At 51.6% G+C, this 21,191-nt stretch overlaps 1 protein-coding gene across 3 annotated transcripts in view; it reads left to right on the top strand.

Annotated features, from left to right (window-relative positions):
• The window catches only part of SHPK (sedoheptulokinase), a 46,571-nt gene that overhangs the window by 15,260 nt on the left and 10,120 nt on the right, over positions 1 to 21,191 (top strand). The window contains exons 1-5 of one of the 3 annotated variants that reach the window (XM_033185081.1): positions 100 to 358; positions 5,634 to 5,775; positions 12,737 to 12,920; positions 13,475 to 13,627; positions 16,751 to 16,926. In XM_033185081.1, coding sequence (XP_033040972.1) covers positions 191 to 358; positions 5,634 to 5,775; positions 12,737 to 12,920; positions 13,475 to 13,627; positions 16,751 to 16,926 — 823 coding nt within the window. In that variant the 5' untranslated portion in view covers positions 100 to 190. Of the gene's footprint in view, positions 1 to 99; positions 359 to 3,138; positions 3,439 to 5,633; positions 5,776 to 12,736; positions 12,921 to 13,474; positions 13,628 to 16,750; positions 16,927 to 21,191 lie in introns of those variants that run through there. The other 2 variants (XM_033185082.1, XM_033185083.1) reach the window with 2 other exon arrangements.

Below are 21,191 nucleotides of genomic sequence, written 5' to 3' on the forward strand. Positions count from 1 at the left end.
TGGGGAGACGCGAAACCTCCATGTAGCTGAAAGATTGGCTCGCCTTTCCCGGCCAATGGGAAGACGAGAAACCTCCATGTGGCTGAAAGATTGTCAGGCAACTCCCCGCCCCTGCCCCGCCCTCCGAGTGAAAGCCGCGGACTTGTGGGGCCGCCGGCTGCAGACCGGAGCTGTGCGGGTCGGGGAGATAATGGCTGCGCGGCCGATCACCCTCGGCATTGACCTGGGCACCACATCTGTGAAGGCAGCTCTGCTTAGGGCCGCGCCCGACGAACCATCCGGGTTCGCTGTGCTGGCGAGTTGTGCCCGCGCTGCGCGGGCAGAGGCGGCGGTCGAGAGCGCGGGGGCCGGGCCCCAGGTGAGGTAGCGCCCCCGGGCCGCGCCGCTTGCAGGAGCCTCCTGACCACCCTCTTCCACCCCAGGAGGCCTCCCTGACAGCCCTTCCCGCAAGGAAGTGTCTATTGCAGCTTGTCCCCAGCTTCTCCGGGGCCCCTCTGCCTGCAGCAGTTGTGCTCATGATCTCTTAGGTCTGGTCCCAGAATCCTTCCCACCTGCTGGGACCGATCCCCGCCCCCCGACTCTCTGGCGTCCTCTGGGGGCCTTGCACTTGTCCCTGGATCCCTGTGCCCTGTGTCCCCTGACCTTGGAGGAACTGCCCTCCTGTGTGTATGGAATGACCACTCTTGCTGCTCGCCTCTGTCTCAGTCTTGCTGCTCTCCGCTGCTCGCACCTGCCCTGTGACCTCAAGTTCAGGATTCAGTTTGTTGCCCAGGGCAGAGTCTGGGTTTTTCCTCCAGAAACCAGATGCCAGGTCAGGCCTAACTGGCTCTTGGCTCACTCCACAGAAGCAGAATGCGGACCAAGAAACCCTTGGTCAGCCGGGCGCGCTGGCTCACTCCTGTAATCCCAGCACTTTGGGAGGCCAAGGTGGCGGATCACATGAGGTCGGGAGTTCGAGACCAGCCCGACCAACATGGAGAAAACCCGTCTCTACTAAAAATACAAAAATTGGGCGGGGCGCGGTGGCTCACACCTGTAATCCCAGCACTTTGGGAGGCTGAGGCGGGCGGATCACGAGGTCAGGAGATCGAGACCACCCTGGCTAACACAGTGAAACCCTGTCTCTACTAAAAATACAAAAAACTAGCCGGGCGAGGTGGCGGGCGCCTGTAGTCGCAGCTACTCGGGAGGCTGAGGCAGGAGAATGGCATAAACCCGGGAGGCGGAGGTTGCAGTGAGCTGAGATCCGGCCACTGCACTCCAGCCTGGGCGACAGAACGAGAGACTCCGTCTCAAAAACAAAAACAAACAAACAAAAGAATTAGCCGGTGGCGTGTGCCTGTGATGCCAGCTACTCAGCAGGCTGAGGCAAGAGAGTCGCTTGAACCCCGGAGGCGGAGGTTGTGGTGAGCCGAGATCGTGCCATTACTCTCCAGCCTGGGCAGTAAGAGCAAAAAACTCTTGTCTCTAAAGAAAAAAAAAAAAAAGGAAAAGAAAAACCCTGGTCAGCCAAAGACCCCCAGCCTCAAAGGCTGAGACATCCTGCAGGAAAGACATCTTGAGAGCATATAAACATTTTTTTAAAAGTCTTAAAAATTTGTTTTTAAAAAGGGTGAGGTTGATAATTATACACTACAGCTACTGGCTTGTGAAAGCTACAAGGTAGAAATGGACAATTTCAGGATCATGGGCTCTGTTGGAGATGTAGGTGGGTTAAGAAAAGATGTTAATCTTCAGAGCTGGACCCCGTTAATTCCCTAAAAAGGAAAAGTGAACTGCGTTCAGCTAATTGACAATAGAAATTAATAGCAAGGGACTTTCTGTGTAACCTCATATGACTTTTTCCTGGGCCTCAGTTTGTTCTCTGAGTTGAAATAGGCAGCCTCTGAGGCCCCTTTCAGCCACAAACCTTGGTTTTCTGAGCCAATATCCACTCCCAAGAGCTTTCTTTTTCTTTTCTTTTCTTTTTTTTTTTTGGAGACCGAGTCTCACTCTGTTGCCCAGGCTGGAGTGTAGTGGCGTGATCTTGGCTCACTGCAACCTCTGCCTCCCGGTTCAAGCGATTCTCCAGCTTCAGCCTCCTGGGTAGCTGGGACTACAGGTGTGAGCCATCACACCTGGCTAATTTTTATAATTTTAGTAGAGACAGGGTTTCGCCATGTTGGCCAGGCTGGTCTCGAACTCCTGACCTCAAGTGATCTGCCCACTTGAGCCTCCCAAAGTGCTAGGATTGCAGGTGCGAGCCACTGCGCCCGGCCCAGCTTTGTTTTTCACAAGCTCTAGCCACATGCATGGACACGGTTGTTTAGGGTTCAGGGTCCATTTGGCTCAGAAGCATTTCTGAGGATAAGGATTTCAGGAGCACTTTGTATCTATATAGAAGCTTTCAAGATTAGTTTGCTTGGGGCAGTAGGGCATATTAAAAGGATTCTTACTTAAAGGACTATGAATTGGAGGCAAAGTTGGCTCTGACCCTGGTGGGGTGAGCAGGAGAGCTGGGGTTAGGGGAGAGTAGGCTCAGAAAGTGCCCCTTTCTCTTGAAATAGGGCAATTTTTTTTTTTTTGTTTTTGATAGGGTCTCTCTGTGTCACCCAGGCTGGAGTGCAGTGGTGCGATCTCTGCTCACTGTGACCTCTGCCTCCCGGGTTCAAGTGATTCTCGTGCCTCAGCCTCCCGAGTAGCTAGGATTACAGGTGTGCACCACCATGCTTGGAGAAGTTTTTTGTAGCTTTAGTAGAGAGGGGGTTTCACCATGTTGGCAAGGCTGGTCTCAAACTCCTGACCTCAACCGATCCACCCGCCTGGGTTTCCCAAAGTGCTGGGATTACAGGTATGAGCCACCCCGCCCGGCATGGCTACTTCTTGAAAACTTTTCTTTTTTTTTTTTTTTTTTTTTTTTTTTTTTTTTTTTTTTTTTTGAGACGGAGTCTTGCTCTGTCGCCCGGGCTGGAGTGCAGTGGCCGGATCTCAGCTCACTGCAAGCTCCGCCTCCCGGGTTCCCGCCATTCTCCTGCCTCAGCCTCCCGAGTAGCTGGGACTATAGGCGCCCGCCACCTCGCCCGGCTAGTTTTTGTATTTTTTAGTAGAGACGGGGTTTCACCGTGTTAGCCAGGATGGTCTCGATCTCCTGACCTCGTGATTCGCCCGTCTCGGCCTCCCACAGTGCTGGGATTACAGGCTTGAGCCACCGCGCCCGGCCTTCTTGAAAACTTTTCTGCACTCCCTCCCCAGCTTTCAGCAGGCTGTTCTGTGCTTTCAGTCCCACCCGGTGTGCCACACCTGTCTAATGAAGTGCTTAGCGGAGGCCAGTCATGACCCCCCACACCACGTATGAATCATGCTCTTGGACAAACAGCGCTACTGTGATTTAGTCTGTGTAGCAGAGAGTTTCTCAACCTTGGCGCCGCTGACATGTTGGGCTGCAGAGTTTTTGTTGTGGTGAGGGGTGTCCTGCGCGTTGTAGAATGTTTAGCAGCGTCTCTGGCCTACTAGATGCTGGCCACACTTGCCCCTCTTCCCCAGATGTGACAACCAAAAATGTCTCCATGTTGCCAAGTGTTCTGTGGGTGATAAAACCACTCCAAGTAGGAACCAGTGATCTATAGTCCTATCTGCAGCCGGGCGCGGTGGCTGACGCCTGTAACCCCGGCACTTTGGGAGGCCGAGGTGGGCGGATCACTTGAGGTCAGGAGTTCAAGACCAGCCTGGCCAATATGGTGAAACCCCGTCTCTACTAAAAATACAGAAATTAGCTGGGCGTGGCGATGCATGCCTGTAATCCCAGCTACTCGGGAGGCTGAGGCAGGAGAATTGCATGAACTCGGGAGGCGGAGGTTGCAGTGAGCTAAGATCGTGCCATGGCACTCCAGCCTGGTGACAGAGTAAGACTCTGTCTCACAAAAAAAAGAAATGTAACTCCTACAAATGGAGCCAGGCGTGGCCTTTTCAATTTTCTAGCTGCCCTGTTAAAAGGAATAAAAGGAAACAAATGAAATTAATTTTAATTGCATATTTTATTTAACCCAGTGTATCCAACACATTATCATTTTGATGTATGATAATCAAGGCTGGGTGTGGTGGCTCACACCTGTAATCCCAGCATTTTGGGAGGCCAAGGCAGGCAAATCCCTGAGGTCAGGAGTTGGAGACCAGCCTGGCCAACATGGCGAAACTGCCTCTCTACTAAAAATACAAAAATTAGCTGGGCATGGTGGTTTGAGCCTGTAATCCCAGCTACTCAGGAGGCTAAAGCAGGAGAATCACTTGAACCTGGGAGGCGGAGCTTGCAGTCAGCCAAGATGACGCCGCTGCACTCCAGCCTATGCAGCTATATGCAGCTCACGCCTATAATCTCAGCTACGGGGAAGGTTGAGGCAGGAGGATCACTTGATCCTAGAAATTTGAGACCAGCCAGGGCAACATAGTGAGATTGCACGTGGCCATGGGTTTTAAAAAAAGGATTAAATGAGATAGTATATATATTTTGTCATACTAGATTGTAGTCTGATGCGTTTTTCTATTTACATCTCAATTCAGACTAGCCACATGTGGCTAACGATTTTGGTATTGGACAGTGAGGGTATAACCAAATGTCTCTTCCCAGAACCCTTCTTCCTGCCCACCACCCCCATATCCCCACCCTGCTTTTCCTTCCTCCTTCTGGGGATCCTGCGTAGCCACCTGGCTTCTCTGTGCCTCGTCTTCCACTTCCTCTTGGCTGTGGTCTCTCTTGCCTGTAGAATCCTTGCTGGGCTGTGGGGCTGTTCCCTAGGAAAAGGCTGTGCTTCCTCTGAACTCCTTGCCCCATCCTACCCCTCCTCTCCTCCCTTCTTTCTCTTCCTTTGTTCCTGCTTGTTAGGAGCCAAGAGCTGCCCCTGACCAAGGCCGCAGGCTGACAGGGGCAGGTGAAAGGTTTCCGAGGAGGGGAAGACAGCTCTCCCTGGAGGGAAGCAAGACGTCTGAGAACTCAGCCTTCGAATGGCTTTCTAAGATCTTAGCTTTGCTAGTTCCTCAAAGAGCTGACATTTATTGGGGGGTAAGCCACAACTCTCTTCCCCTTTTTCTCTTCTGAACTTTCTGTGGATTCCTCTGGTTGTTTTTTTTTTTTTTTTTTTTTTTGAGAGAGAGTCTCGCTTTGTCGCCCAGGCTGGAGTGCCATGGCACGATCTCAGCTCACTGCAACCTCCGCCTCCCTGATTCAACCGATTCTCTTGCCTCAGTCTCCTGAGTAGCTGGGACTACAGGTGTGCACCACCACACCCAGCTAATTTTTTGTATTTTTAGTAGAGACAGGATTTCATTATGTTGGTTGGCCAGGCTGGTCTTGAACTCCTGATCTCAGGTAATCCGCCCATCTCGGCCTCCCAAAGTGCTGGGATTATAGGCTTGAGCCACTGTGCCTGGCCTTGTTTCTTCTGTTTAAAGCACAGAGAATGCTGTTCTCAGCTGAGTCTGACCCCAGTGGAGGGCAGGCCCGGGCAGTTTGCTGCAACTCCCTGGCAGCAGCACCTCAACTGTGAAGTTGGGGAATGGACGCTGCCCACCACAGTCCTGCTCCAGGACATCCTGGGAGGCCTGTGCCTCCCCCTGCCCGTGTGTCTGCCCCTGCCCAGTGTGTTCTCTTCTGCTTCCAGGGGCAGGAGCAGGATGTGAGCAGAATCCTCCAGGCCCTGCACGAGTGCCTTGCTGCCCTGCCCCGGCAGCAGCTCCGGAGCGTCGTGGGCATCGGGGTGTCGGGCCAGATGCATGGAGTCGTGTTCTGGAAAACAGGCCAAGGTATGCTGGGCTCGGGGATGGTCTCAGGCTGGTAGCAGTCACTTCTAGAACGAGAGCAGGGCCGCACGAGAGCAGGGCCGCACGAGAGCAGGGCCGCACGAGAGCAGGGCTGCAGGGCTTTCTGAGAAGGGTCGGGTTATCCTGCACTGGGAGTAGGGTGTTGTTTCTTGGAATGGACGAACACGGGCTGCCTCCTGCGTGGGTGAGCATTCTATTTGTACCAATGTGAGGTGAACAAGGGGACTGCCCACTCCCATGTCATCAGCACGTTATCCACGAAGAGGGATCCACGAAGAGGGAAGAGAGCGTTTTCTTGGATTCTCCTGAAGGATCCAGCAGAGTGCCTTTTCCACAGCGTTCTCTTTACCGTGTCAGTATCTCAGAACGTTAGTGCAGACAACCAAGAGATTGGCTGTGGCCGCAGGAGGTGCCGGGACACAGAGGGCACGCTTTTGAATTGGGGCACATTTGTCGTTGTTTACATATTTGTGATTTTGAAAATTCCAGGGCATATCTTTTTTTTTTTTTTTTTTTTTGAGGTGGAATTTCACTCTTGTTGCCCAGGCTGGAGTGCAGTGGTGTGATCTCGGCTCACTGCAACCTCTGCCTCCCGGTTTCAAGAGATTCTCCTGCCTCAGCCTCCCGAGTAGCTGGGACTACAGGCGCCCACCACCACGCCCGGCTAATTTTGTATTTTTAGTAGAGATGAGGTTTCACCATGTTGGCCAGGACGGTCCTGATCCTTTGACCTTGTGATCCACCTGCCTCGGCCTCCAAAAGTGCTGCGATTACAGGCGTGAGCCACCGTGCCTGGCCATACATATATATATATCTTTTTAAGATGGAGTTTCACTCTTGTTGCCCAGGCTGGAGTGCAGTGGCGCAAACTCAGCTCACCGCAACCTCTGCCTCCCAGGTTCAAGTGATCCTCCTGCCTCAGCCTCCAGAGTAGCTGGGACTACAGGCGCCCACCACTGCGCCCAACTAATTTTTGTACTTTTAGTAGAGACAGATGAGGTTTCACCATGTTGGTCAGGCTGGACTTGAACTCCTGACCTCAAATGATCCACCGACCTCAGCCTCCCAAAGTGCTGGGATGACAGGTGTGAGCCACCGTGCCCGGCCGACATATCCTTTTTATGGGTTCAGTTGCTAAGCATTTCTAGTTGGTTGTCTTATGAAGGTTTGCCACAGTACAGAGGTGGGTAACCTGTTCTATTTGGCCTTGAGGAGGAGAACTAAGACAGTAAAACCACAATGAGCACTTCACATACCTGGTGCCTGGCTGAGGACATCAGTTGCATGATCCCATTGGATATTCCCAACAACCTGGTCACATAGGTTACACTGTTGTCCCCATTGTGCAGATTAGAGGTTGAGGTTCAGAGAGGTTAGAATAATATGCTCAGGGTCATATTTCAGCAAGTGAACCCCACTTTTGAATCCAAGTCTGTTCAAGGAGCTTTTATTTATTTATTTATTATTTATTTATTTATTTTGAACAGAGTCTTGCTCTGTGGTCCAGGCTGGAGTGCAGTGGCACGATCTCCGCTCACTGCAAGCTCCGCCTCCCGGGTTCACGCCATTCTCCTGCCTCAGCCTCCCTACTGGCTGGGACTACAGGCGCCCGCCACCTCACCCGGCTAGTTTTTTTGTATTTTTTAGTAGAGACGGGGTTTCACCGTGTTAGCCAGGATGGTCCCGATCTCCTGACCTCGTGATCCTCCCGCCGCAGCCTCCCAGAGTGCTGGGATTACAGGCGTGAGCCACCGCGCCCGGCCTCAAGGAGCTTCTAAAGGCCTGGTGGGGTTGTTTTTGGTGAAGGACCAGAGCTGCCGGGGGACACAGTGGCTTAGCGAGAGACTTCCCAGCAGAATGTCCAAGGAAGGATGAGACTCCTGTAGGAAGTTGGGAGCTCCCTGTTATGGCAGGCATTAAAAAAATTTTTAAGGCCAGGTGTGGTGGCTCATGCCTGTAAATCCCGACACTTTGGGAGGCCGAGGCAGGAGGAGTATTGCTTGAGGCCAGGAGTTCAAGACTAGCCTGGGCAACATAGTGGGACCCCATCTCTACAAAAGATGTGAAAATAAGTTGGGTGTGGTGCAACACGTTTGTAGTCCCAGCTACTTGGGAGGCTGAGGTGAGAGGATCACTGGAGCCCTCGAGGTTGAGGCTGCCGTGAGCTGTGATTGCTCCACTGCACTCCAGCTTGGGCTACAGAGCAAGACCCTGTCTCAGAAAACAACAACAACAAATCAAACTTTAAAAGAAATTATATTGGCCAGGCACGCCCGTAATCCTAGCACCTTGGGAGGCTGAGGCGGGCAGATCACGAGGTCAGGAACTAGAGACCAACCTGGCCAACATGGTGAAACCCCATCTCTACTAAAAATTAGCTGGGTGTGGTGGGATGTGCCTATAATCCCAGCTACTCGAGAGACTGAGGCAGGAGAATCACTTGAACCTGGGAGGCAGAGGTTGCAATGAGCCGAGATCGCGCCACTGCACTCCAACCTGGGCGACAGAGCAAGGCTCTGTCTCAAAAAAAAGAAAAGAAATTATAAAAGATTTAATTTAGACAAACAAAAATAGGAAGAATAGTGCTATGAACCAACATATACCCATCACTCAGCTTCAACAAAATCAACATTTTACTGCAGATGAACATTTTAAGCAGAAGATGGATGGCTACTTTGGGGGGCTGTAGTTACGAGGATTTGAACATTGGATTCATCCCTTTCTGCATGGAGAGTCGGCAATTTAGAGTGCCCTGAAGTGCATGGTGACTCGCCTGTCAGTGGGACTGGCATTTAGTGGTGCACCCTTTAATCACCCCCAGGATGGGGCCGGGCAATCGTAGGAGCCGATGCAGGCTCTTCCTCCTCCCCTTCCTCCCTCCTGTCCACCTATCGTCAGGCCCGCCGGGGCCATGGGAGCTGCTTGGCACCAAGCAGTGGCGGGAGCACAAGGTGATTAGGGTGTCAAGGCTAACCTCTCAGAGGGAGTCCAGATTGTAAAAGCTTTTAAAACTCCTTAATTTTGCATTAAGGAGAATAAATGTCCTTTTAATACGAAAACCCTTCCCAAAGAGGACAGCAGAGAGCCGATGATTGTGGTCCGGTCACATGCCTTCCTTTCTGCCTGTCTCCTGGGCTCTCTTAACAACCACACAAACCATCAGCCACATCGTTGGAAAGAGCTGCTTCATGTTTTATTGAGCCAGCCCACATGCCTTCTGGGTTTGTTTTCTGTTTCTGGGAAGAAGGAAAGCCACAGTTCGGTGACGGCGAACCTGCTTCGTGGAGTCAAGTGAAATCACATTTGGGATCCAGTCTTGCCGATTTTAATGGCAGCCTTAATTCAGTTTGGTTTCCCTACCTACAGCATATAAAGCCCTTTGCTAGGCCCTGGGGGAGAGATAGAAATGAAGGAACGAAGCCTCTACCTTCCAAAACAGTCAACACAGACGGGCAGGAGTAACTTGAGCAGAGAGCTAAGTGCTTCAGCGAGGGCACCCGGAGCGAGCTGGAGGGGAGGAGAGGGAGCGATTAGTGTCTTCTGAAAGGCCTGTGGTTACGCCAGTTTCCAGACTCCATTTTCAGGCTCAGTAAAAGCAGAAGAGAAACCAGGACCATAAAAGAAAGCTAAAAGGCGAGCAGCAGACAGGGAGAAAATATCTGGTAGTGAATAGTGGACAAAGGACAGGTCAGGACATGCAGAGAACCAGTAACTAAGAACAAGCAGCCCTGTGGAAAAACGGGGGAAGGATATCAACAGGTTATTCCTAGAAGAGGAAATACAAATGGTTAGTAAACATCTGGAAAGATGTTCAGCATCGTCAGTAATTAGAGCAGTGCAGGTGAAAACAACAACGCAACACTCTCCACCCATTGGATGGTAAGAAATCAAAATGTTCAGTAATGTCGAGAGTTGGCAAAGGGAGTGGAAAACTGGTATTTATTTTTATTTTTTTTGAGATGGAGTCTTGCTCTTGTCGCCCAGGCTGGAGTACAATGGTGCGATCTGGGTTCACTGCAACCTCTGCCTCCCGGATTCAAGTGATTTTCCTGGCTAAATCTCCCCTCCCGAGTAACTGTTATTACAGGCACCCGCCGCCATGCCTGGCTAATTTTTTTTTTTTTGAGATGGGGTCTTGCTGTGTTGCCCAGGCTTGGAGGGCAGTGGTGCGGTCTCGGCTCACTGCAAGCTCTGCCTCCCAGGTTCATGCCATTCTCCTGCCTCAGCCTCCCGAGTAGTTGTGACTACAGGTGCCGCCACCAAGCCCAGCTATTTTTTTTTGGTATTTTTAGTAGAGAAGGAGTTTCACTATGTTGGCCAGGCTGGTCTTGAACTCCTGACCTCAAGTGATCCACCTGCTTCAGCCTCCCAAAGTGCTGGAATTACAGATGTGAGCCACCGCGTCTGACGAGGTAACAGGTATTGAGGATACGAATAGAAGCACTAGCATCTAAATAATAGGAGACCGGAAAGGGAAAAATAAAAATGGAGAGGAGGAAATCTTTGAAGAAATAGTGGAGAAAAATTTCCTATAACTGGCAAAATAAGATGGAACACCCCAGCCTGAAAGGGCCCATAGAATGTCAAAGAGGAGATAAAGATAACGCCCAGCTAGATATATTCTAGTGAACGTTTAAGGATTTCAAAGACAGAATTCTAAAAGCTTGCAGAGCAAAAGATCAGATCCCATATGAAAGAATAAGGGTGAGATTGACATTAGATTTTTTTCAACAGCAACACTCCATGTGAAAAGACAATGGAGTAGTATTTTTTTGTTTGTTTTGTTTTTCTGAGGTGAAATCTCACTCTGTCGCCCAAGTTGGAGTGCAGTGGCGTGATCTCAGCTCACTGCAACCTCTGCCTCCTGGGTTCAAGCGATTCTTCTGCCTCCATCTCCCGAGTAGCTGAGATCACAGGCATGCGCCATCATGCCTGGCTAATTTTTGTATTTTTTGTAGAGATGAGGTTTCGCCATGTTACCCAGGCTGGTCTCGAACTTCTGACCTCAGATGATCCGCCTGCCTCGGCCTCCCAAAGTGCTGGGATTATAGGCGTGAGCCACTGCGCCTGACCAGGAGTAGTATTTTGATGACCTATTGCGGCATAACAAACTACCTCCAACCTTGTGACTGAAAGCAACAAGCATTTATCATCTCATGATTTTATGATTTTTTGGGTCAGGGATTGGGCAAGGCTTAGCCCACTGCTGCTCGTACATGGAGATGGTGGAGGTTGCTTGTCAGTGTTCATCTGGTGGACAGACTGGTCAGGGGAGTCATGGTGGCTTTACTCAATGCCTGGTACCTTGGAGGCTGGGCTCACCTGGAAACGGTATGCCGGCTGCTCTTTGCCCGTGCTCTCCTCAGCATGGCGGCCTCGGTGTAGTTACACTTCTTATCTGGAGGCTGATTGCTCCAGAGAGAGTTAGGTAAGAGGCTTGGGTGGGAGCTGCAATACTTCTTATGACCTAGTCTTGGGAGTCCCAAGATGTCACTGCCTCCACATTTTCCTGGTCAAGCACATCACCAAGGTGATTCTATATTCAAGGGAAGAGGATTCAGATGCCACCTCTTAATGGGAGGAGTAGTGAAGAATTTGCGACAGTCGGCCACAAAAAGTGCTTTTAAGCATGGAAGGGAAGGAGCTCAGAACCAGACTGTTATAACTGATCAAACTGGCATTCAAAGATGGGAACATGGGCCGGGCGCGGTGGCTCAAGCCTGTAATCCCAGCACTGTGGGAGGCCGAGACGGGCGAATCACGAGGTCAGGAGATCGAGACCATCCTGGCGAACACGGTGAAACCCCGTCTCTACTAAAAAATACAAAAAACTAGCCGGGCGAGGTGGCGGGCGCCTGTAGTCCCAGCTACTCGGAGGCTGAGGCAGGAGAATGGCGGAGAAGCTCGGGAGGCGGAGCTTGCAGTGAGCTGAGATCCGGCCACTGCACTCCAGCCCGGCGCAGAGCAAGACTCTGTCTCAAAAAAAAAAAAAAAAAAAAACAAAGATGGGACATGAAAAATATCTGGAGGCATCTGGGTCTTCAGACACTGCCTGGAAAGACTGTCACTGAAATTGGCCTTGGGCGAAATCACTGAATAAGAGCAGAGAGAAATCCAGAGGATGTCACAAGGCACAAATGAAAAAAATCTCATGGTCAGATTTTTTTTAAGTAAATTTGGACATCTAAAAATCAATCAGGGCCAGGCATGGTGGCTCATGCCTATAATCCTAGCAGTTTGGAAGGCTGAGGCGGGTGGATTGCCTGAGCGTAGGAGTTGGAGACCAGCCTGGGCAGCATGATGAAACCCTGTCTCTACTAAAAATCCAAAAAATTAGCTGGGCGTGGTGGCGTGATCCTGTAGTCTCAGCTACTCGGGAGGCTGAGGCACGAGAATTCCTTGAACCTGGGAGATGGAGGTTGCAGTGAGCCGAGATCGTGCCACTGCATTCCAGCCTGGGGGACACAGTGAGACTCTGTCTCAAAAATAAAATAAAATAAAATAAAATAAAATAAAATAAAATAAAAATCAATCAGCTAAGACCTAAGGAAAAGAGAAAATTTACTGGTAATCAAGTAGCAGGAAGCCTAGATAATGTTGTCATGATGAGGGTTGGAGGGACAGAGACCGGGGGACTTGAGATTGTACCAAACATCTTCTCTTATGGGATGTGGGGAGATGCGATATCAACTTCAAAAAAGAATAAAAAGAAACAGAGAAGTGTGGCAAACGGAGGGAGTATGTGATGTGCCCAGGGTCCCACAGTCATTATGTGGTAGAGGCAAGCACTAAAGCCAGTGCCATCAGGACCCACAGGTGCGCCAGGCTTTATCATGGGACCATTCGCACATATTTTGTCACTCACCAGCAGAGTAGTATCAAGGCCGCGCCATGCCTGGTCAATTGCTCTTTTCTTCATTTTTGGCCATCTCTTTTGTTCCAGGCTGTGAATGGATAGAGGGAGGGATTACCCCTGTGTTTGAGCCCCGAGCTGTTAGCCACCTGGTCACGTGGCAGGATGGCCGATGTAGCAGCGAATTCCTGGCATCTCTACCCCAGCCGAAGTCTCATCTCAGTGTGGCCACGGGCTTTGGCTGTGCAACTATCTTCTGGCTTTTGAAATATTGGTATGGGCAACTGCACTTTGACTTGGGGGCTGGGTTTCTGGGAGAATGAGAATGGGCCGGGGCTGCGTCAGCATCACCCGCCTGCTGGGCTGTGCTGCAGTGAGTGTGTCTTGGCAGGATAAGAGGGAGCATGGCCTGGACCTAGATTGGGTCCAGAACCGCATCCTTTTGCAGAGGGCTCTCTATTGATTATCCAGTTCCCATCCAAATGGGAAAAGGAAGGGACAGAGAGGGCAAGTGACTTGCTGAGGGTCATGGAGAGAGTTTGCAGTGTGCTCAGGCCTGTGAGGCTGCTGCGGAGGCTGACGTCTGCTTTCCTAGCTTGACACTTCCTCCTCTGAGGCCCTTTCCCTGGGCTGACTTAGGCTGGCTTTGCTTGGGGCAGCTGGAAGGTCCTGATCCCAGGGACCCAGCTGGACTTGAGCCATAGTATGTGGGGTTGTGGCTGCCACCTGGCCATGGCACAGCTGGTCCCCGCTGCCTGCTGCTAGATGCGGCACATGCTTCTGAGTTCATGTTATACCATGTTGAGTTGTTTTTGGTATGAAAAACAGCCCAGAGTTCCTGAAGTCCTACGACGCGGCTGGTACCATCCATGACTATGTGGTTGCCATGCTGTGTGGCTTGCCAAGACCCCTGATGTCCGACCAGAATGCTGCTAGCTGGGGCTATTTCAACACGCAGAGCCAAAGCTGGAACGTGGAGATGTGAGTATCACACATCCTTACAGGCTGTTCTTCCTGCTCCAATCCGAAGGGCAACCCCAGAGCCACTGCTTCAGTGGGAGCTTTCCCATCTGGGAGTGGTGGAGGGTTCCCGGAGGCCAGGATCAGGGTCCAGTGCCCCCAGCCTGTCCCAGTCACGGGGCATGGGTGGGCCAAGTGTAAGTGCAGCCCTGAGCCCTGGGATAGGGGCTTCAGCCATGCTGTCCTCTTCCACAGCCCCCCAGACCCCGGCTGGGCTGTCCCTTCTCTGTGACCGTGGGCCCAGTCTGTAGGTTTCAGAGTACAGCTTTCACTCTTTAATACTTAAACTTAGAGGGCCAGGCACAGTGGCTCATGCCTGTAATCCCAGCACTTTGGGAGGCTGAGGCATGTGGATCACCTGAGGTCAGGAGTTCGAGACCAGCCTGGGCAACATGGTGAAACCCCATCTCTACTAAAAACACAAAAATGAACTGGGCATGGTGGCAGGTGCCTATAGTCCCAGCTCCTCCAGAGGCTGAGGCAGGAGAATCGCTTGAACCCAGGAGGCGGATGTTGCATTGAGCCGAGATTGCACCACTGCACTCCCGCCTGGGGGACAGAGCGAGACTCTGTCTCCAAAAAAAGAAAAAAGAACTAGAGATAGTAGGCTTGAAAGATGCCTTTTAAGTTCTTTTCAACAATCATTTGCCTTTTCAGGTACAGAAATCCAGTGCCCTGTAAGTTCACTTCCTTCAGGGCCCAAATTCTGAGCTCTGAAATGAAACAAAAAGCACCTGGTAGTTCAGGTAAAGGACTTTCCAGCATGTTGTGTGCAATTGACAGCCCCCCATTCACTAACGCTGAGTGACGAACGCATTTGATATTCAGGAGTCTGCTGTGTTTGACTTTGGTTTGGACTGTGCTAACCAACCGTAAAGGCGCTGAACCTCCGGCTGCCTCCCTTCGCAGAGTTTTTGAGTTCCCTTCAAACAGGGGAGGCTGGACTTGATCACGGCTGCTTATGTTGTTTGTTTTCTTTCCTGGAAGGTGAATCCTAAGCTTATGAAAGCCAGTGTACTCTACTGACAAAGCCTAAGCTCATGGTTTTAAAAAAGCCAGAGAAGCTGCCTGTGACGGCTCTGAATTCTATCCCCTCTTCGGCCACGTGTGTCCTATAACACTTTCCTGTGCAGAGTTTCCTGGAAACAAACAAACAACAACAAAAAAGAAAGCAGCTGGGTGTGGGGGAGTACGCCTGCTTGGGAGGCTGAGGCGGGAGAATTGCTTGAGCCTGGGAAGTTGAGGTTACAGTGAGCAGTGATCACACCACTCCACTCCAGCCTGGGTAACAGAGTGAGACCCTGTCTGAAAAAAAGAAAGAAGGAGCCGGGTGCAGTGGTTCACGCCTGTAATCCCAGCACTTTGGGAGGCTGAAGCGGGTGAATCATGTGAGGTCAGGAGTTCAAGACCAGCCTGGCCAACATGGCGAAACCCCTTCTCTACTAAAAATACAAAAAGTAGCCGGGCGTGGCTGTGTGCACCTGTAATCCCAGCTACTAGGGAGGCTGAGGCAGGAGAACTGCTTGAACCTGGGAGGCGGAGGTTGCAGTGCGCTGAGATGGTGCCACTGCACTCCAGTCTGGGCAACAGAGCAAGACTCTGTCGCAGAAAAATAAATAAGTAAAAAGAAAGAAAGAAGGAAAGAAAAGGAAGGAAGGAAGAAAAGAAAGGAGGGAGGGAGGGAGGAAGGAAGGAAGGGGAAAGGGAGGGGGAGGAGGGGGAGGAAGGAAGGAAGGGAGGGAAGGAAGGGAGGAAGGGACAGGGAAGGAGGGAAGGGAAGGGAGGGAGGGAAGGAATGGAGAGGAGGGAGGAAAGAAGGGAGGGAAAGAGAGAAGGAGGGAAGGGAGGAAGGGGGGGGGAGGAGGAAAGGAGTGGAGAGACGGAGGAAGGGAGAAGGAAGGGAGGGAGGGATGAAGAGGAGGGAGGGAGGGAGGAAAGGAGGGAGGAATGGAGAGAGGAAGGGAGGGAGGGAGGGGGGAAGGGAGGGAGGGAGGGATGGAAGAGGAGGGAGGGAGGGAGGAGAGAAGGGAGGGAGGGAGGGATGGAGAGAAGGGAGGGAGGGAGGGAGGGAAGGGAGGGAGGGAGGGATGGAGAGGAGGGAGGGAGGGAGGGATGGATAGAAGGGGGGAGGGAGGGATGGAGAGAAGGGAGGGAGGGAGGGAGGAATGGAGAGAAGGGAGGGAGGGAGGGGTGGAGAGAAGGGAGGGAGGGAGGGTGGAGAGAAGGGAGGGAGGGAGGAGGGAGAGAAGAAGGGAGGGAGGGAGGGAGAGAAGGAGGGGGGAGGGATGGAGAGAAGGAGGGAGGGAAGGGAGGAGGAGGGGGAGGAGAGACGGGAGGGAGGGAGGGGTGAGAGAAGGGAGGGAGGGAGGGATAGAGAGAAGGGAGGGAGGGAGGGAGGGATGGAGGAAGGGAGGGAGGGAGGGAGGGAGGGAGGGAGGGAGAGAAGGGAGGGAGGGAGGGATGGAGAGAAGGGAGGGAGGGAGGAGAGAAGGGAGGGAGGGAGGATGGAGAGAAGGGAGGGAGGGAGGGAGGGATGGAGAGAAGTGGGGAGGGAGGGAGGAATGGAGAGAAAGGAGGGAGGGAGGGATGGAGAGAAGTGAGGGAGGGAGGGAGGGAGGGAGAGAAGGGAGGGAGGGAGGGAAGGGAGGGAGGGATGGAGAGACGGGAGGGAGGAGGGGGTGGAGAGAGGGGAGGAGGGAGGGATGGAGAAGAGAAGGGAGGGAGGGAGGGGGGATGGAGAGAAGGGAGGAGGGAGGAGGGATGGAGAGAAGGGAGGGAGGGAGGGGTGGAGAGGAAGGAGGGAGGGAGGGATGGAGAGGAGGGAGGAGGGGGTGGAGAGAAGGGAGGGAGGGAGGGGGGGTGGAGAGAAGGGAGGGAGGGAGGGGGGAGGGAGGAAGGAGAGAAGAGGAATGGAGGAAGGGAGGGAGGAGAGAAGGGAGGGAGGGAGGGAGGGAAGGGAAGGGAGGGATGGAGAGAGGGAAGGGAGGGTGGGTGGGAGGGAGGGGGAAAGGAAGGAAGGAAGGATCCCTTAAACTCCAGAAACCTAAGTGTGGATCCACGTAGGCGTCCACTTTTGTTTTCCAGACTGAGGAGCTCAGGTTTTCCCGTCCACCTGCTCCCGGACATCACCGAGCCTGGCAGTGTGGCAGGCAGAACTTCCCACATGTGGTTTGAAATCCCGGAGGGGACGGAGGTGGGAGTGGCCTTGGGTGATTTACAGGCCTCTGTCTATTCCTGCATGGCCCAGAGGACAGATGCAGGTAAGTGTTTCTTTTGTCCTGTCCTCAGACTTACACTGTCGCCTGCCTCGTAAGCACCAACGCTGTGCAAGTCTGCAGGCACGCGGAGCTTAGCAGTCTCGGCATCCTGCTGGAGATCATTATTCTGTAAAGGTGAAAAGCACCTCTTCCTTGCAGGTAAAATCCTCTACGGAGGGAGCTTACAGGCCAGCAGGGCAAATTCTGTCCCTGAGCACCGGCCATCTGTGCTGACCCCCTGTGGGGTCGGGTGAGGGAAATGGCTCTTTCTAGCTGTCTGGTTTCTATGTGACTACGGGCCCAAGAAAACAGATGAGCTGATGAGGGTTTTGGTTACTGTGTGTTTGTTGATGGAAGTGATGTCAGGTCTGATTAGAAGTGTAGAATTGGCCGGGCGCGGTGGCTCACGCCTGTCATCCCAGCACTTTGGGAGGCCGAGGCGGGCGGATCACAAGGTCAGGAGTTCAAGATCAGCCTGGCCAAGATGGTGAAACCCCGTCTCTACTAAAAATACAAAAATTAGCCAGGCATGGTGGCGGGCGCCTGTAGTCCCAGCTACTCGGGAGGCTGAGGCAGAGAATTGCTGGAACCCGGGAGGCGGAGCTTGCAGTGAGCCGAGATCGCGCCACTGTACTCCAGCCTGGGCAACAGAGCGAGACTCCGTCTCAGAACAAAACGAAACAAGAAAGTGCAGAATATTTTCTGTATTCATGGTAAGGGTAGAGGCAGCCGTGTCTAGGGCAGGGATTGTCTCCTTTTCTCTAAAGGGCAGAACATATTTTCTGTAAATATTTTCGGCTTTGTGGATCATGCAGTCTGTTGTAACTGCTCAGCTCTGCTGTAGGAGTTCGAAACCAGCCCTAGACGATATGTGAATGAACGGGTGTCGCTGTGTTCCAGTAAAACATTGTTCTAGACACTGAAATAGGAATGCCATGTAATTTTCATGTGTCATGAAAAATTCTTTTAATTTCTTTTCAACCATTTAAAAACGTGGAGAACGGGGGGCGACATGGCGCTTGGCGGTGCTGTGAGGCCAGAGCCCAGGGCTGGTGGTCTTGTTGTCAGATACTCACAGGTTGAAAGCAGAGGAGAGGAACCAAGCTATGCTCAATCTGAAAGCAGCAGGATGGTAGGAATTGAGTGAGAGAGAGATGCCATCTACAAAGCATTCTCCTTCCAATCCTTCCAACTTTTTTTTTTTGTTTTGTTTTTTTGTTGAGACGGAGTCTTGCTCTGTCGCCCAGGCTGGAGTGCAGTGGCCGGATCTCGGCTCACTGCAAGCTCCACCTCCCGGGTTCAAGTGATTCTCCTGCCTTATCCTCCCGAGTAGCTGGGATTACAGGCATGTGCCACCACGCCCGGCTAATGTTTGTATTTTTAGTAGAGATGGGGTTTCACCATGTTGGCCAGGCTGGTCTCAATCTCTTCACCTTGTGATCTGCCTGCCTCAGCTTCCCAAAGTGCTGGGATTATAGATGTGAGCCATCGTGCCCAGCCTCTCCTTCCAAATTTTTAATCAGGCATTTGGCTTTAGGTCCCGAGTTGCCCTACAAGCAGAGAAGATGATGGTCAATGTATAAAACAAGGTCCAGATAACTCTCGCCTCACATGACTGTGGTGGACTGACCAAAAGAGATGTGAAGCTGGCCACATTTATTGAAAAAGCAGCTTTTTCGTGTGATTTCTTCCAAAATACATGTAAAATCTTATATTACTGCAATGTAGGCTGAAGGCAATTTACGTAAACAAATTGAGTTGTTCTTTTTTTTTTTTTCTTTTTTATTTTTTTGAGACGGAGTCTTGCTCTGTCGCCCAGGCTGGAGTGCAGTGGCCGGATCTCAGCTCACTGCAAGCTCCGCCTCTCGGGTTCACGCTATTCTCCTGCCTCAGCCTCCGGTGTAGCTGGGACTACAGGCGCCCGCCACCTCGCCCGGCTAGTTTTTTTTGTATTTTTTAGTAGAGACGGGGTTTCACTGTGTTAGCCAGGATGGTCTCGATCTCCTGACCTCGTGACCTCGTGATCCACCCATCTCGGCCTCCCAAAGTGCTGGGATTACAGGCTTGAGCCACCTTGCCCGGCGAGTTGTTCTTAAGGCATTATCTCTAGAGGAAAAAAAAAGAAAAATAACAATTTAAATTATGTAAATTTAGTTTGCCTTTATATACTATGTTTTGTAAAATCAGTGCTTAAATACAAAATGATTTAAACCTGAACAAAAGGGTGAGAACATGCTAGTGGGATTGTAAAAAGGTACAGCCTCTTTGGAAAACAGCTGGTAGTTCCTCAAATGTTAAACATGGAGTTACCACAGGACCCAGCAATTCTGCTCCTAGAAATACACCCAGGAGAACTGAAAACAAACGATGTCCACACAAAAACTCGTACACAGACGTTCACAGCAGCATTATTTATAATAGTCAAAAAGTAGAAACCACCTAAATGTCCATCAACTAATGAATAAATTGTTTTGTTTTGTTTTGTTTTTTGAGACAGAGTCTTGCTCTGTCACCTGGCTGGAGTACAGTGGCACAATCTTGGCTCGATGCAACCTCTGCATCCCGAATTCAAGTGATTCTCCTGCCTCAGTCTCCCAGGTAGCTGGGACTACAGGCGTGTGCCACCATGCCCTGCTAATTGTTATTTTAGTAGATATGGGGTTTCAACATGTTGACCAGGATGGTCTTGATCTTCGTTTTTTTTTTTTTTTTTTTTTTTTTTTTTTGAGACGGAGTCTCGCTGTGTCGCCCAGGCTGGAGTGCAGTGGTGCGATCTCGGCTCTCACTGCAAGCTCCGCCTCCCGGGTTCCTGCCATTTCTCAGCCTCAGCCTCCGAGTAGCTGGGACTACAGGCGCCCGCCCCGCGCCCGGCTAGTTTTTGTATTTTTAGTAGAGACGGGGTTTCACCGTGTTAGCCAGGAGGGTCTCGATCTCCTGACCTCGTGATCCGCCCGCCTCGGCCTCCCAAAGTGCTGGGATTACAGGCTTGAGCCACCGCGCCCGGCCGGTCTTGATCTCTTGACCTCGTGATCCACCTGCCTCAGCCCCCCAAAGTGCTGGGATTACAGGTGTGAGCACCATGCCTGGCCGTGAATGAATTTTTAAAATGTGGCATATACACATAGCTGAAAAAGGATTGAATGTTGGATAGAAGAAAAACTTAAGTACATTTAAATTTTAAAAAGCTTATTTGGCTGGTTGCAGTGGCTCACGCCTGTAATCCCAGCACTTTGGGAGACTGAGGCAGGTGGTCACGAGGTCAGGAGTTCAAGACCAGCCTGGCCAACATGGTGAAACCCCATCTCTACTAAAAATACAAAAAATTAGCCAGGATTGGTGGCGGGCACCTGTAATCCCTGCTACTTGGGAGGCTGAGGCAGAGAATTGCTTGAATCTAGGAGGCAGAGGTTGCTGTGAGCTGAGATTGTGCCAATGCACTCCAGCCTGGGCAACAGAGTGGGACTGTGTCTCAAAAACAAACAACAAACAAACAAACAAACAGTTTATTTGAAGATTCAGTGATTTGTGAATCAGGGTATCGCCAGACTGTTAGCACTCTGTCAGAGGAGGCAAGAGGGGAAATTTTCATAAAGTATTTGCAGAAGCAAGACAAAGAAAATAATTTCAATAGGGCAGACAAAGCATTTTCTATGCCAAACAGGGATACCTTTCATTTTTGCTCTGAGCTCAAGATTTTGACCAAGGCATAAGAATGCTTAAAAAGCAGAGCTGCGGGCCGGGCGCGGTGGCTCAAGCCTGTAATCCCAGCACTTTGGGAGGCCGAGATGGGCGGATCACGAGGTCAGGAGATCGAGACCATCCTGGCTAACACGGTGAAACCCCGTCTCTACTAAAAAATACAAAAAACTAGCTGGGCGTGGTGGCGGGCGCCTGTAGTCCCAGCTACTCGGGAGGCTGAGGCAGGAGAATGGCGTGAACCCGGGAGGCGGAGCTTCCAGTGAGCTGAGATCTGGCCACTGCACTCCAGGCTGGGTGACAGAGCGAGACTCCGCCTCAGGAATAAAAAAAAAAAAAAAAAAAAAAAAAAGCAGAGCTGCGGCCGGGCACGGTGGCTCAAGCCTGTAATCCCAGCACTTTGGGAGGCCAAGATGGGCGGATCACGAAGTCAGGAGATCGAGACTATCCTGGCTAACCTGGTGAAACTCTGTCTCTACTAAAAAATACAAAAAAACTAGCCGGGCGAGGTGGTGGGCGCTTGTAGTCCCAGCTACTCGGGAGGCTGAGGCAGGAGAATGGCGTAAACCCGG

The sequence above is a fragment of the Trachypithecus francoisi genome, unplaced genomic scaffold (genome assembly GCF_009764315.1).
Source record: "Trachypithecus francoisi isolate TF-2019V2 unplaced genomic scaffold, Tfra_2.0 Lachesis_group20, whole genome shotgun sequence".
Lineage (NCBI taxonomy): Eukaryota > Metazoa > Chordata > Mammalia > Primates > Cercopithecidae > Trachypithecus > Trachypithecus francoisi.